The sequence below is a fragment of the Phaeodactylum tricornutum genome, chromosome 14 (genome assembly GCF_000150955.2).
Source record: "Phaeodactylum tricornutum CCAP 1055/1 chromosome 14, whole genome shotgun sequence".
Classification (NCBI taxonomy): domain Eukaryota; phylum Bacillariophyta; class Bacillariophyceae; order Surirellales; family Neidiaceae; genus Phaeodactylum; species Phaeodactylum tricornutum.
This window is the reverse complement of record NC_011682.1, coordinates 18,279-29,447: the sequence shown is the minus strand read 5'-3', so window position 1 is coordinate 29,447 and position 11,169 is coordinate 18,279. Positions and strand designations below refer to the sequence as shown.

The 11,169-nt window shown below is 51.3% G+C and overlaps 6 protein-coding genes across 6 annotated transcripts; 3 read left to right on the top strand and 3 right to left on the bottom strand.

Moving 5' to 3' along the window:
* Positions 1-90: 90 nt before the first annotated feature.
* PHATRDRAFT_37769 (predicted protein) lies at positions 91-962 on the top strand (the record flags this gene model as incomplete). Its single annotated transcript, XM_002181950.1, has 2 exons — positions 91-164; positions 260-962. 2 exons carry the CDS (start codon positions 91-93, stop codon positions 960-962), a joined length of 777 nt encoding a protein of 258 aa, XP_002181986.1.
* Positions 963-1,042: 80 nt separating this feature from the next.
* On the bottom strand, positions 1,043-2,637 carry PHATRDRAFT_47529 (predicted protein; the record flags this gene model as incomplete). Its single annotated transcript, XM_002181792.1, has 2 exons — positions 1,847-2,637; positions 1,043-1,787 (listed from the first exon to the last, which is right to left on the bottom strand). Exons 1-2 carry the CDS (start codon positions 2,500-2,502, stop codon positions 1,043-1,045), a joined length of 1,401 nt encoding a protein of 466 aa, XP_002181828.1. The 5' UTR covers positions 2,503-2,637.
* Positions 2,638-3,035: 398 nt separating this feature from the next.
* Positions 3,036-4,564, top strand: PHATRDRAFT_47528 (predicted protein). The gene is made up of 2 exons (XM_002181949.1): positions 3,036-3,125; positions 3,197-4,564. Exon 2 carries the CDS (start codon positions 3,370-3,372, stop codon positions 4,219-4,221), a length of 852 nt encoding a protein of 283 aa, XP_002181985.1. The 5' UTR covers positions 3,036-3,125; positions 3,197-3,369; the 3' UTR covers positions 4,222-4,564.
* Positions 4,565-4,948: 384 nt separating this feature from the next.
* PHATRDRAFT_47527 (n-acetyl transferase) lies at positions 4,949-6,405 on the top strand (the record flags this gene model as incomplete). The annotated part of the gene is made up of 1 exon (XM_002181948.1): positions 4,949-6,405. One exon carries the CDS (start codon positions 5,260-5,262, stop codon positions 6,403-6,405), a length of 1,146 nt encoding a protein of 381 aa, XP_002181984.1.
* A 595-nt stretch (positions 6,406-7,000) lies between these two features.
* On the bottom strand, positions 7,001-7,669 carry PHATRDRAFT_37765 (predicted protein; the record flags this gene model as incomplete). The annotated part of the gene is made up of 1 exon (XM_002181791.1): positions 7,001-7,669. One exon carries the CDS (start codon positions 7,667-7,669, stop codon positions 7,001-7,003), a length of 669 nt encoding a protein of 222 aa, XP_002181827.1.
* A 358-nt stretch (positions 7,670-8,027) lies between these two features.
* PHATRDRAFT_47526 (predicted protein) lies at positions 8,028-10,146 on the bottom strand. The gene has a single exon (XM_002181790.1). It carries the CDS (start codon positions 10,018-10,020, stop codon positions 8,236-8,238), a length of 1,785 nt encoding a protein of 594 aa, XP_002181826.1. The 5' UTR covers positions 10,021-10,146; the 3' UTR covers positions 8,028-8,235.
* Between the last annotated feature and the right edge of the window lie 1,023 nt (positions 10,147-11,169).

Here is an 11,169-nt window from a genome sequence, read left to right as displayed (position 1 = left end):
GAATTGTCCCCGACTGATAGTGACTGACTGTAACAATCTATCTCGTCTCGTCCGATCGTGACTGACTGTGACGTACTCGAACAATTCACAATGTCGGAGACCGCACTAGGCAACCCAGAACCTCTCCCGTGCTCGGTTCAAACAAAGCAAGCAGAGGGGGACGGGTAAAAAGTAACAGCACCTTTCATATGATGCACAAGTTACTATACTGACCGGGTCACTCGTTAGCTATGAGCAAAGGGCTTTAATGTTTTTCCAGGTTGCCTTGGGCCTTTCTGTTACTCGGTGCCGTTCCTTTTACCCTTGTCAATTCCTTCGTCGCTGTACACCACCCGCAAAGCTTGCTCGCCAGGATCGGATGTAGCGATTCTGCTAATTTTGTATGCGTCAATCCTCATAGGAACCATTTTGGAGCGTCTGCGTTGCCATTCACCTTGCCGACAACGATTTCGAGTACCGTCTTGCGCTACAATGCGTACGACGACTGGCGATCCGATGCCGTTGTCCCTACCGTGACCTTGACGGAAGAGAATATTCAGGAATGCCTCGAAACTCTGGTTCAGAGCAATTACGGACAAACAATGTTTGGTTGCCACGAACGGCCAGCTTCGGTTGGCATTACTGGTCGCGTAGAATTGGTAGAGCTGCAGGGTCCCGAGGTTGTACTCCGATTGGAAGGTTCCTTTTGGCATCGACGCGAAACCGTCTTGGGGAGAGCTGCGGTATGGTTAAATGCCTGTATGCCAGAACTGATCCAAGTGCGTGTGGATGATCTAGAAGAATTGGAAGATTTTGAAGACGTTCGGGACGAATTCACCGGAGAGCTCTTGGCCGTACGAGACAAACGAGCTCCAGATTTCAACGGGGATCGGCAAACCATGGAATACCAAGGTATTGATCCGGACGTGCGTGGACCGTTTCCCCCCGGCGTCGGTGGCGCCTTTACCATTAATCCAGCATAACATAAATAAAACAACGGTGAAAACCATAGGCCACAACTAAATGACAAAAATCCAATTCTGTCTATCCCCTTTTTTTCGAGTCAAGAGTCTTCCTTTTGTTTCACTTCCTCTATCGATGATCGCATTGTTTCGAAATCGCGCAAACCCGGCGCGTATACATGGGTTTCCCAAAAGTCCCTCTTTTCGACGTAGGAATACTTGGCAGCGGCAGGGCTGACGCTGATGGCGGCAATCAGCGTAATGGTAGGCAAGTCGCTTGCGGGAGTCGTCATTGTTCCTTCACTGTTGTTCTGTTTGACTCGAGGAAACGCCTTTTGAGAAGGCGGATGATCAGCCAGCGGTTGCAGTTGCCCCGATGTCAACCACGAATGGAAATGCCGACGAAAAAGTGTGGCCGTGGTGCCGCCATTGGCCAGGACGATCCGTCGAATGGAAGGATACTGCGCGCAAAAGGCTTGCAGATCATTGGGAATCTCTTGCTGTATATCTTGGTCCAACGACCCTTTGCGTTGACAAGAGCCGATAACATCCCACAAGACAAATCCTCGGGAGACGAACCGCTCCAACTGGGCTTTATATTCCAATATATAGGATTGGTCGTAGCGGAGGTGCTGAGCCAAGGCGTATGGTTGTTCGGAAGTTGGGGATACCCCCGATGCCCTTCGAAAGCCGAGACAATCCCCGGCAATCCACCAAAAGGCACTTTTGTGGACAGAAGAATGTTTTGTCGATCCCACGGAAAAAAGCCCGCCAAAAGATAAAAGTACAAGAAGGAGTGTGAGAGAAAAGAAGAGATTGTTCGATCCATGCGAGAGAGGGTAGGCTCTGGCTGGATTAAAAAGGTGATGTGCGCAACAGACAAGAAATGGTAACTAACAACGTACTTGACAGCGTGTCCATAATATTGTTCTTGCTGTAAACTGGTGACAGATGGATGTGTTCCTAGAATGAGGGTATGGGGTAAAACTGGTTGGCGGCCTTTGCGTGAAAACTCTTCTTGCCAATGAGGAAATTGATCGGCCGTCAAGGGTGGAAAGGATGATGTACGGGGAACGCCAGTTGCGGCTACACCCGTGAGACGACGTTTCCTCGAGTTGGAGGTTTCGGGACTCGGATGCTTGTTCGGTGTGACTCTCGATGTCTTGGGCGGCGCGTACGGAGTGGGAGGCAAGGTTGCATCCAGAGCAACAACATGTTTGGTCCGTCGTCTCTTTTTGTTAAACTTTGTTTCGACGGTAGCTGGTTGGTGGTTTATGTTGTTGTTGTTGTCGTTTTCTGGCTGCAAAGACGACGCGAGAGAGACTCGTTCGCGGTCGGGGGTAACCGCAAAGGCGAGGGCGCCGCTACGGGGTGCCGTGCTCCAGGAAATGGCCGCAACAGTAAGGGCCGTGGCGGCTAGCGTTCTCGGATGACGAGTCCGACGAGAAGTTGCGATCTGTACGGTGGGTGACGGTGTTGCAACGCACACACATTGGCTCCTGGTGGAGGTAGCGGGTGAGGGACTCTTTCTCGGAGTTGCCGCATCCTCGCTGGTCGTCATGAGAACCAACGTTTGCTTTTCGCCTCTACAAATCCGGCACCAAGCCAACGAGCCAAGGTAGTCAGCTGCTACGTGGGCAGTCCAAATGTAAAGGGCGAGAGCTGTTGCCTCAGGGTGCTAACCGTAAACGAGGCGTCGGATGGATGTGGAGACACCAAGGCGAGCGCTCCTCTCGAGCGAGCGGATGGACAAAGCAAGTATCAGTGCTGGATCGCATGCTACCTATTCTGTTGGATGCGGGACCTACAACAGTCCCACAAGTACAGTTCGTCGGACGGTCCCGTCCTTCTATGTACTATAGGCGTATGGACTTATTTCGGAATCGCGATTGCGAAACGCCTCTTGCCGAATCGATCGGGTGTCACCGTCGTCACATTCGGGTTCTGCGAGAAGCTGACGTAGACGATGCGGAAATTCTTCGCGACATGCCGAACACCTGTCGGCTTCGGCGACCGGGCTTGTCGTGTCGCCCTACTAGCCGCTTTCGCGATGTCGTGCCGAGCATGGGAGACGACACGACACACATTCCTGTTCGGGACCGGTTGTAGGAGGATCGGTAGTACTGGTGGGTGAGTGGTCTCTTCGTTCCAGTTGGATCCATACACTAACGATAGTTTCAAGCCGTGAGTTGCGAGATATAGTCGTGAGACCTTGGGGGTTGTGTCCAACAAGGAGCTAACGAATCTTTTCGTAGATCCCACAAGGCTGTTTCCGTTGTGGCCGAGACAGCCTGGATACCTATCCAATATCGAACCGATTGGCTTCCGCACCATTTGAATCACGAGGACGAGTCCTCCGCCTTCTCATTCACCATCCAGTGTTCTGACTGTGAGCGAATCCACTAGTAGCATATCATCACGTTTCAACATGTCCGTCGTTCCTCAACTTCGACGTAGGATACCATCCGCGTTCACTGCTTCGCTTTGGCTATCGGGAATATATATATACGTATGTGGATTGGTATTGGGTGCGGTACCGGCGATAGCCTTGGTAACAACGCCACTTCCCACGAGACCGTTTGAACTAAGGACCCGCTCCTCGGCACGTTTCCTTTCGGACATACCTCGTGACGACGATGCCAACTCATTCCAACTCCCCCCTCCCCCGGAAGATCGGATCACGCTCACGGGTGATCTACTCTCACTCTTTGTTTACGGCTTTACCGATCACTTTCTCTGTCATGACGTCGCTACCTACTTTGTCCGTCAAGCCAGCTCGGGTGGACCCGCACAGATGCTCCGAACAGCATCCCAGTCCGCCATGAGTTTGCCAACACCGGTATGGCTCGAAGTCGATTTCCCGCACCATCACGCGGGGGCCGTCATGAGTCCCTTTCAAGTTGTCTGGCAAGCCGCTCTTTCCGATCACCTTGTTTCACAGTACAGTCCGCTCCTACAGTCAACCGGCACCGCCACGGTCTTACTCGCCACCACCTGGTTGTTGGCGGGCTGGTGGCATCGCGCTTTCGACTACCAGAACACCCTTTCCTGTCGCGTCGATCAAGCATTGTGGGTCACGGCACGGACCTGGATGTCCAGCTGCGCGCTCATGTTGACTGTTGTGAGTTTCTCGCGCATGGTGTGTGGCTGTGATACACCGTTCGCCTTTTTCAAAGGCGACGTGGACTACATTTTGGATTCCCTGACGGTCCTGTTGTCCTGGCGATTCATTGCCGCCAGCATGCTGGGGAACGGCGGCGACGGACCGCCCTCCCCGTAGACGCGGCTTCCCACGGAGTCCACTCCGTGCGCTTGCGCACAAATTTACGCTTTCACTCACCGTTTTCGAAAATCGCAGCCAACGCACGCGTACCCTCGCGTCTCCCCCGTCCACAGTTTCACCAGCGAGAGAATACGCACATTCCTACACTTGTACAAGCTTTCATTGTTTGCAAATACAGCGTCTGCACGGACGCCGAAGACTCGCTCGCTGGATATGGTGGCAACGTCCAACCAACACACGTACACTGACACACACATGCACAGCATGATGACTAGGACTTGCCCCATTCCCTGAACAATGCCCAAACGTAACACTAACTTATACGAACCGAATCATATGTATTGTTGGTCGGCGGCTAGCTATAGAGAGTTAGCTGTCGGTCTAAAATTAGGTACATTGTCGCTCGTTGTAACGATATTTTTCTCAGTGGCAACGATCGCAACCACCCCGTCTTAGGTGGAATACGTGACTTGAATTTGATCCATGAACGAGTGATGTGACTGTGAGTGAGTACCGGTGCTGTTGAGACGTCAGGAAGTTCCGGGTTTTGCACACAATCATGTTCTAGCTTTCATCCTCCACAGGGACGCGCGAACGCACTACAAACGGTAATTCCTGTTACCACGCACGGCGCAGCTCGGCATCGTTTATGTGTACGCGTGTGGACCTTGTTTGTATATTAGGTTTTACAGGGATGCCAACCAAGAAAGAACAAATCTAGCAACGCGAACGGAAGACGACACCGGCGTCATCCCTATCTAGATGTTGTAAGGAACACCGTCTGTATCTCTCGGCAGCCTTTGTTTCCTTACAACCTACCCTTTGGAATTTGCCTGTCAACAAACGAACATCCGACTGTGTCGAGATAGATTGCCTCGTTTGCAACTTCAACCGGACTAACGACAGTCCAGTATTCCTAGTACGAAGTCTGGTGGGGAACACTGTCCCGAGCAACTATACTCACACTACACGGGACTTGGTTTGTCTCCTCTGCTGCGTAGTTGGTGAGCATACAGGATCACGTAGTCGGGAATCATGAAACGCCCGACCGATCAAGCCAAACTCTTATTTCTGGGCCTCCTCCGGACGGCTTCGGCGTTGGCGACCGAGCCAAAAGTCGGTGCGGCGTCTCTTTCGTACGCGTCGTCCCACACAGCCGCTGCCACGGCGTCGGCTTCCGTCTGGCCGCATTCGCGTCAGTCGCCCACACAACCGCAGCAGCACATTACCTTGCGGCTCGCCCGCAAAACGGACATTCCTGGGTTGCAGGCCTGTAACATTGCCACGCTTCCGGAAAACTACAATCCCCAATTCTACGCCAATCATTTGCGCACGTGGCCGGAACTCGCGCTCGTGGCGGAATGTCACGAAGAACTGGATCTAGACGCGCGTACTGAACGGGATAAGAGTCGCCACTCCCCCACTCCACTCTCATCCTATTCACCATTTGGGTACACCTTTCATCATCTCGCCAACGGACACGGCAGCAGCCACAACAGTAACAACCCTAGCCGAGACGCGAAGAGTGAATCCAACATTGTCGCCTACGTAATCGGAAAAGTCGAAGAACGTCAAGTTTTGCTCGACGACGACCACTGGCAACCAACCGAGCACGACATGTACGGCATGCCGCGTCGCCGGTATGTGACGCAAAAATTGGGGCATGTCACGTCCTTGGCCGTCTTACCGTCTCATCGTCGGCAGGGGCTGGCGCAGACACTCATGGAACAGCTGCACTATCATTTGATCTCGTGTTACGGAGTTGACTCAGTGGGTCTACACGTGCGGGTTAGCAACGAAGCGGCGGGAAAATTGTACTCTCAACACGGCTATGAGGAAGCGGAGCAGATTTCGTCCTACTATCAAGACGGAGAGGATGCCTTTTTTATGAAAAAAATATTGAGTGACGGCAATCGCAACCGGCATGAGAACATTCCGCATTTTTCACCGTCCCACTCCTCCCGTTTGAATTTGTTCGGTGGGGCCTTGCGCAAAACACCCAAGCCGTGGCAAGAAGGGCCCATGTCGTTGCGATTGCCCCGGGTTCTAGTAAACAACGGTGGAGTGGCCGCGGAAGAGCCAACGCATTCGCCGCAAGCATCACCCACAGATACCACGCACCGTCGCAACTGTGACAACAACCACGATCACATTCCTGAACTTCTAACCGGAACTATGTAACTGCAAAACAAAATCGTTTTTTTGCATTTTATGCCGTGAGCATGTCGTCATTGGTATTCGTTCTTTATTGGCCGGCTATGTTCTCACAAAAAAAACTCTTCGAGCTGACTGATCCCGTGTATGCACAAAAGAAATGGAGTGGATACTCTACAGTTAGTGTGAAGGCCGGTGTGTGAGGGTCTCCCAAAGCTATACACCGTCCGCTGCCAGGTGTTTTTGTAATGTGCCTACGGGCCGGCGAAGGAGTGTTTCATCCTCATCTCATCAATGATCTGGCCAGTTTCTACTTCCAGTCTCTTTCAATTCCACCACATCACTGCAACTTTTCTTGGTAAGTAGCCTCTATTTCGAGTGCGAGCCAATCCACCGTCCTACTATCTGCCTACCACATCCAAGATTTTGTCGATACCAATCAGGTCGAACCAAACCTCAGCTCTATAGAATTCAATCGTAAGAAGTGACATTCGATCGCAAGAATGTCACATTCGAAGACCAGAGGATTCCGCAAACTTCCGTGTGCCATTAAAGTAAACGATTAGTTTATGATTAACAGCAATCGGTACGACTGCATAGACTCCGCCAATGGACGTCCGCCTTATACAACCAGAAGCGATCCAGATACGGCCGGCTGATGGACCGACGACCGAGCAAAAAACCACATCATGCTTCGGCACCAAATCAGCGCAACCACGAGTGTGATGATACTGTACATAATCTGCGCTTTCATGCCGAGCAAAATGTCGGTCATTGTCCAGGCAAAGCAAACACCCACCAGGGCACCCACGACGAAACGACATTCCATGTGAAGGACCATTTCTTCCAAAAGGCTGTTACTAGCCTTGGAATCGTCTTCTTCTTGTTTTTCTCCGGACACCGCCTTGAAAGTGATGGAAACCAGATTACGCAAAAATCCGAGAATTACAATGGCCATGGCGGAAGTAAAGAAGGACCACATCAGACTGAACAGAATGATGTCTTGTTTGGATTTAGTGACAACCTCTTCGCCCCAAATTGTGATAACGAGAAAGTTCGCTCCCAAAGTACTGAACTGAATGAAGAATCCCACGAGCAAGCCCAAGAACAGAGAAGACCACTTGAATGTGGAAAACATTTTTTCGGACAGATTGGGCACTGGTGTGGATGCTGAATCGTGATTCCCCTCCATCGCGCAGTAACCATGCTCGATGAGAGGCTCGCTAGAATCCGACTGGCGGGCAGAATCAAAAATCACCGCATGAAATACATCTTGCTGCTGAGGAGCCATTGTAGACCAACTTTCGAAACTTTGGATGCAAAAGTTTCAGAGGAGGAGCATCACAAATGGATGTGAAGGCGTAATTTGTGGCATGCCATAATTACTTTGACCTCGTTTGTAGTCATTTACAATGCCTCTTTGGGCCTAATATCTATAAATAAAGTTTGCTGCATAACCACAATTTCTATAATCGTGGTATTTTAGAGGCATAGTCACTATTTTTATATTTAAAAATTTCTCGACGCCCTGTGCAGGGCCGGATGAAATCTCTCCAGGCAAAGGAAGCATAACATCGACGGACACAAACCGTCGACCAACTACGAGGTCCCCATAAAACTTCTCTCTACGAGAAATGCATAAAAGTTCGCGCGTCCATAATCCTTGCGTTAGCTGCGATTAGTTCTAGAATCGCAAAGAATGAGAGTTCTCGAAAAAAGGGCAAGCACGGTGGATAGTTACAGCATTTTTGTTTGAGAGAGCCACATATTGCAGATAATCTGAGCAGGTAGGCAGATCGAAGCAACGTTCAAATTTGCGTTTATCGTAACCATATCGCTAGCTACTCCTTTTTCTGCTTATAACCTCCCCATCATACTCAATCGGCCTTCGAGCTGCAAGAGGGCCGGAAATACTTCGATGCGTTCCTGTAGCAAATTCCGCAGCGGCTGCAAATGCCCGGCCGATCGAATCCGACCCGTCAATAGTACTACCCGTATCCAAACGCAGAGAAATTCGGCGCGAGCTGGCTTCGATGCGAGTCTAGATGTCAGTGCATTCAACAAAGTTGGCAAGTGCTCGTCCGCAAGTTGCTGACAGGTTTCCTGTAGTATATTGGTGTCGCGTACAGACAAGGCCAACTCTAACATGGAGTCATCGCCAGATTGCAACGCTTGCGTTAACAACTGTGTCAACGACTCGGTCGTGGCCTTCTTCGGCGGGTAGGAGATTTTTGACTTTTCCGTGTCGTCATCGTTGTCATCATCATCGCTTTCCTCTTCCTTTTCAAGTGCTTGGCGCAGCAGCCTAAGTCGTTCGCCTACAGAAGGTCCCTCTATTCCCCCTTCTTCCTCTTCTTCTTCCTCGTCCATTTTAGTTCGCTTCGGTATCGGACCATCGATCGCTTTTGCTTCGCCTCCCGCTTGGGCGGGTCCTAGAACAGTCTGCATGTCTGCTTTACGCTTACTGGCGGCCAGCGACATGCTCGGGTCTTTCATTGTGATATCCTTATCGAATTCGGGGGTCTGCCACGCTATCACAATCTCGTCGACGAGATTGTGTCGTCGAATCTGCAAGGAAGCTGCATTGCTCTTTTGTTGCCGGTTGGCAACGACCACAATTACCTGGTTCTGCCATCCCAATACTGCGGTATCGTTGCGATCTTGGTTCGCGTCAACGACGAGTCTGGTGACCTTCTCCACCCGAGACGAGCCGGTCGAGGAATCGTCACTGTTACGGATACGATAAATGTCAACCCCATCGGTCACAAACGCAACCTCGTCACTGTCCTTTCCATCGGCTTCAGTATTGGTAGAGTCCCAAACTTGCAAGCCTGTACGGTCCGCGTGCGACGGCAGATCTTGTTTGACAAACTTGGCTCCAGTCAGGGAATGGAAAAGCACCATTTGATCCCCAGCGAGTGTGGCACCGACGTTGCGAGCCGCTGCAATAGAATTGACGAGACTGCGGTTGGTATCATCGACATCGTCGTTTCCCACTGATCCCACTGAGAGTTTGGCAATTTTGCTCGCCGTGTGTCGATGCAAGACCCGGACGACATCGGCCTGTCGGACCAAGAGTGTGCCCTCGGTAACGGCCAAGGAACAACCGTGGGCTGATCCTTGTTTTCCGGCTTTGATTTTCCGTTGCAAAACTCCCGTGACAGCATCGTATTGATGAATCTGTAGTTTACTGTTGGCGTTGGACTTATTCTTGCTGGTTCCGCTGTGCAAGGATAGCAACACATATAAATGAGAATCGTACAGCGCGATGCTGAGGATGCTTTGGTCCACTGATTGAGCTGTGGGTATTTCGTAGGCCAACACGCCGCGTGTCAGATCCCAAACCAGTACAGCTCCTCCACCGGATCGATGGAGGGCGGTATGGCTTTGGGCGTTCTCCGTCAAGGCCGCCACCAGCGTGTTTTGGTTACCAAAGGTAATCGCCCGGATAACTTGATGCTGACTAGTACTGCTGTCTGCTAATTTCTTGGATGATGTAGCGAGCGTCGTTTGCAGCTGCGCCGTGGCGGTTTGGAAGACGAGCACCCGCAATGCCGAGGAGGAAGACGAGGGCGACGCCGACGGCAGCGCAGCCGCCACTAAATCGCCATTGGCCGAAAGTGCCGCTACGACTGGTGCCATGAAGTGAACAGGAGCAGTACCACTGCAAAGTGAAGAGAGAGTTTGCAGAAGTACGAGTTGTACGGCGGTAGACTACAGCTCTTTCTCTCTCTCTGGCTACTGCGTTGGGTTGTAGCCGTCTTCCGGATTGCCTAAACTTGCAATCGGCGTAGTCTTTCGGCAGGACCATTTACCGGTAGGTATTCCGGTCGACACAGTTTCTTTCGATGGTTCCGAGCTATCGTTTCGGCCGTAGGAATGCCAGACGGGCGGGGGAGACACGACAAGTTTGTGTCTTGTTCGTGTCGATTTTCATTTTGGACGGAGTTTATCATTCCACACAAAAAGGATACCTATCGACATTCCGGATTCCTTTCCGATCTCGGTCACGGTTCCGAAACAGTAGGTCCTATAAAGGAAACCGGGGATATCGTGGAAGCATTCGTTCTTTGCTAGTTACCGTATTCTGTGCAGGCGCTCACTGTTTGTGTCAGGTTTGGTAGAACGGGCTACCAATTCTTCTTCTATTGCCCGCCAATACGTACTATTGCGCATAGGCTATCTCTTTCTCTCAACCTACCTAACTAGCTAGCTAGTCGCGAACATCGAGTTGGAGTCAAGCCTGTAGAAACTCCGGCGAAGACTGTTCGAGTCACCCTTGTTCGCGTTGTTGTGCTGTTACTTGCCACGGGTCCGTCGAAAGTTTGCGAGTGCCTTTACGACAGTCGATTGGAATAAATATACTTGGTTGCTGCGGATCACTCACACCGAAGAAGCGGGTGCTTGCGGCTTTTCTTTGTATATAGTTGTAGTGTCAATTGTCGTTGTCGTCGTCACCTTAAGGCAGTGTCGATATCGGTATGCAAAATGAAATGGTGTTCAACGGGCAGACCTCGGCGAATTCTACGAATACCTCCACAGCTCACAAGACGACCTCGCTGTGGGAGGATTGCGTGCACGTCTTACAAAGTTTTCGGAACGACAACGACAACCAAAACGCACAGCATGTCAATCCCAGTTCTTTTTTGCAAATGCACGCGTTCGGGCCATCAAACAGTCTTGCGCTAGAGTCGGCTGCTGCTTTGGCGGCGCGGCGGGTAGAGGAGACCCCGAATATTGGAACCGTACCTGCCGAACATCCGTCAGTCCCTATCCCTGATGTTAACTCCG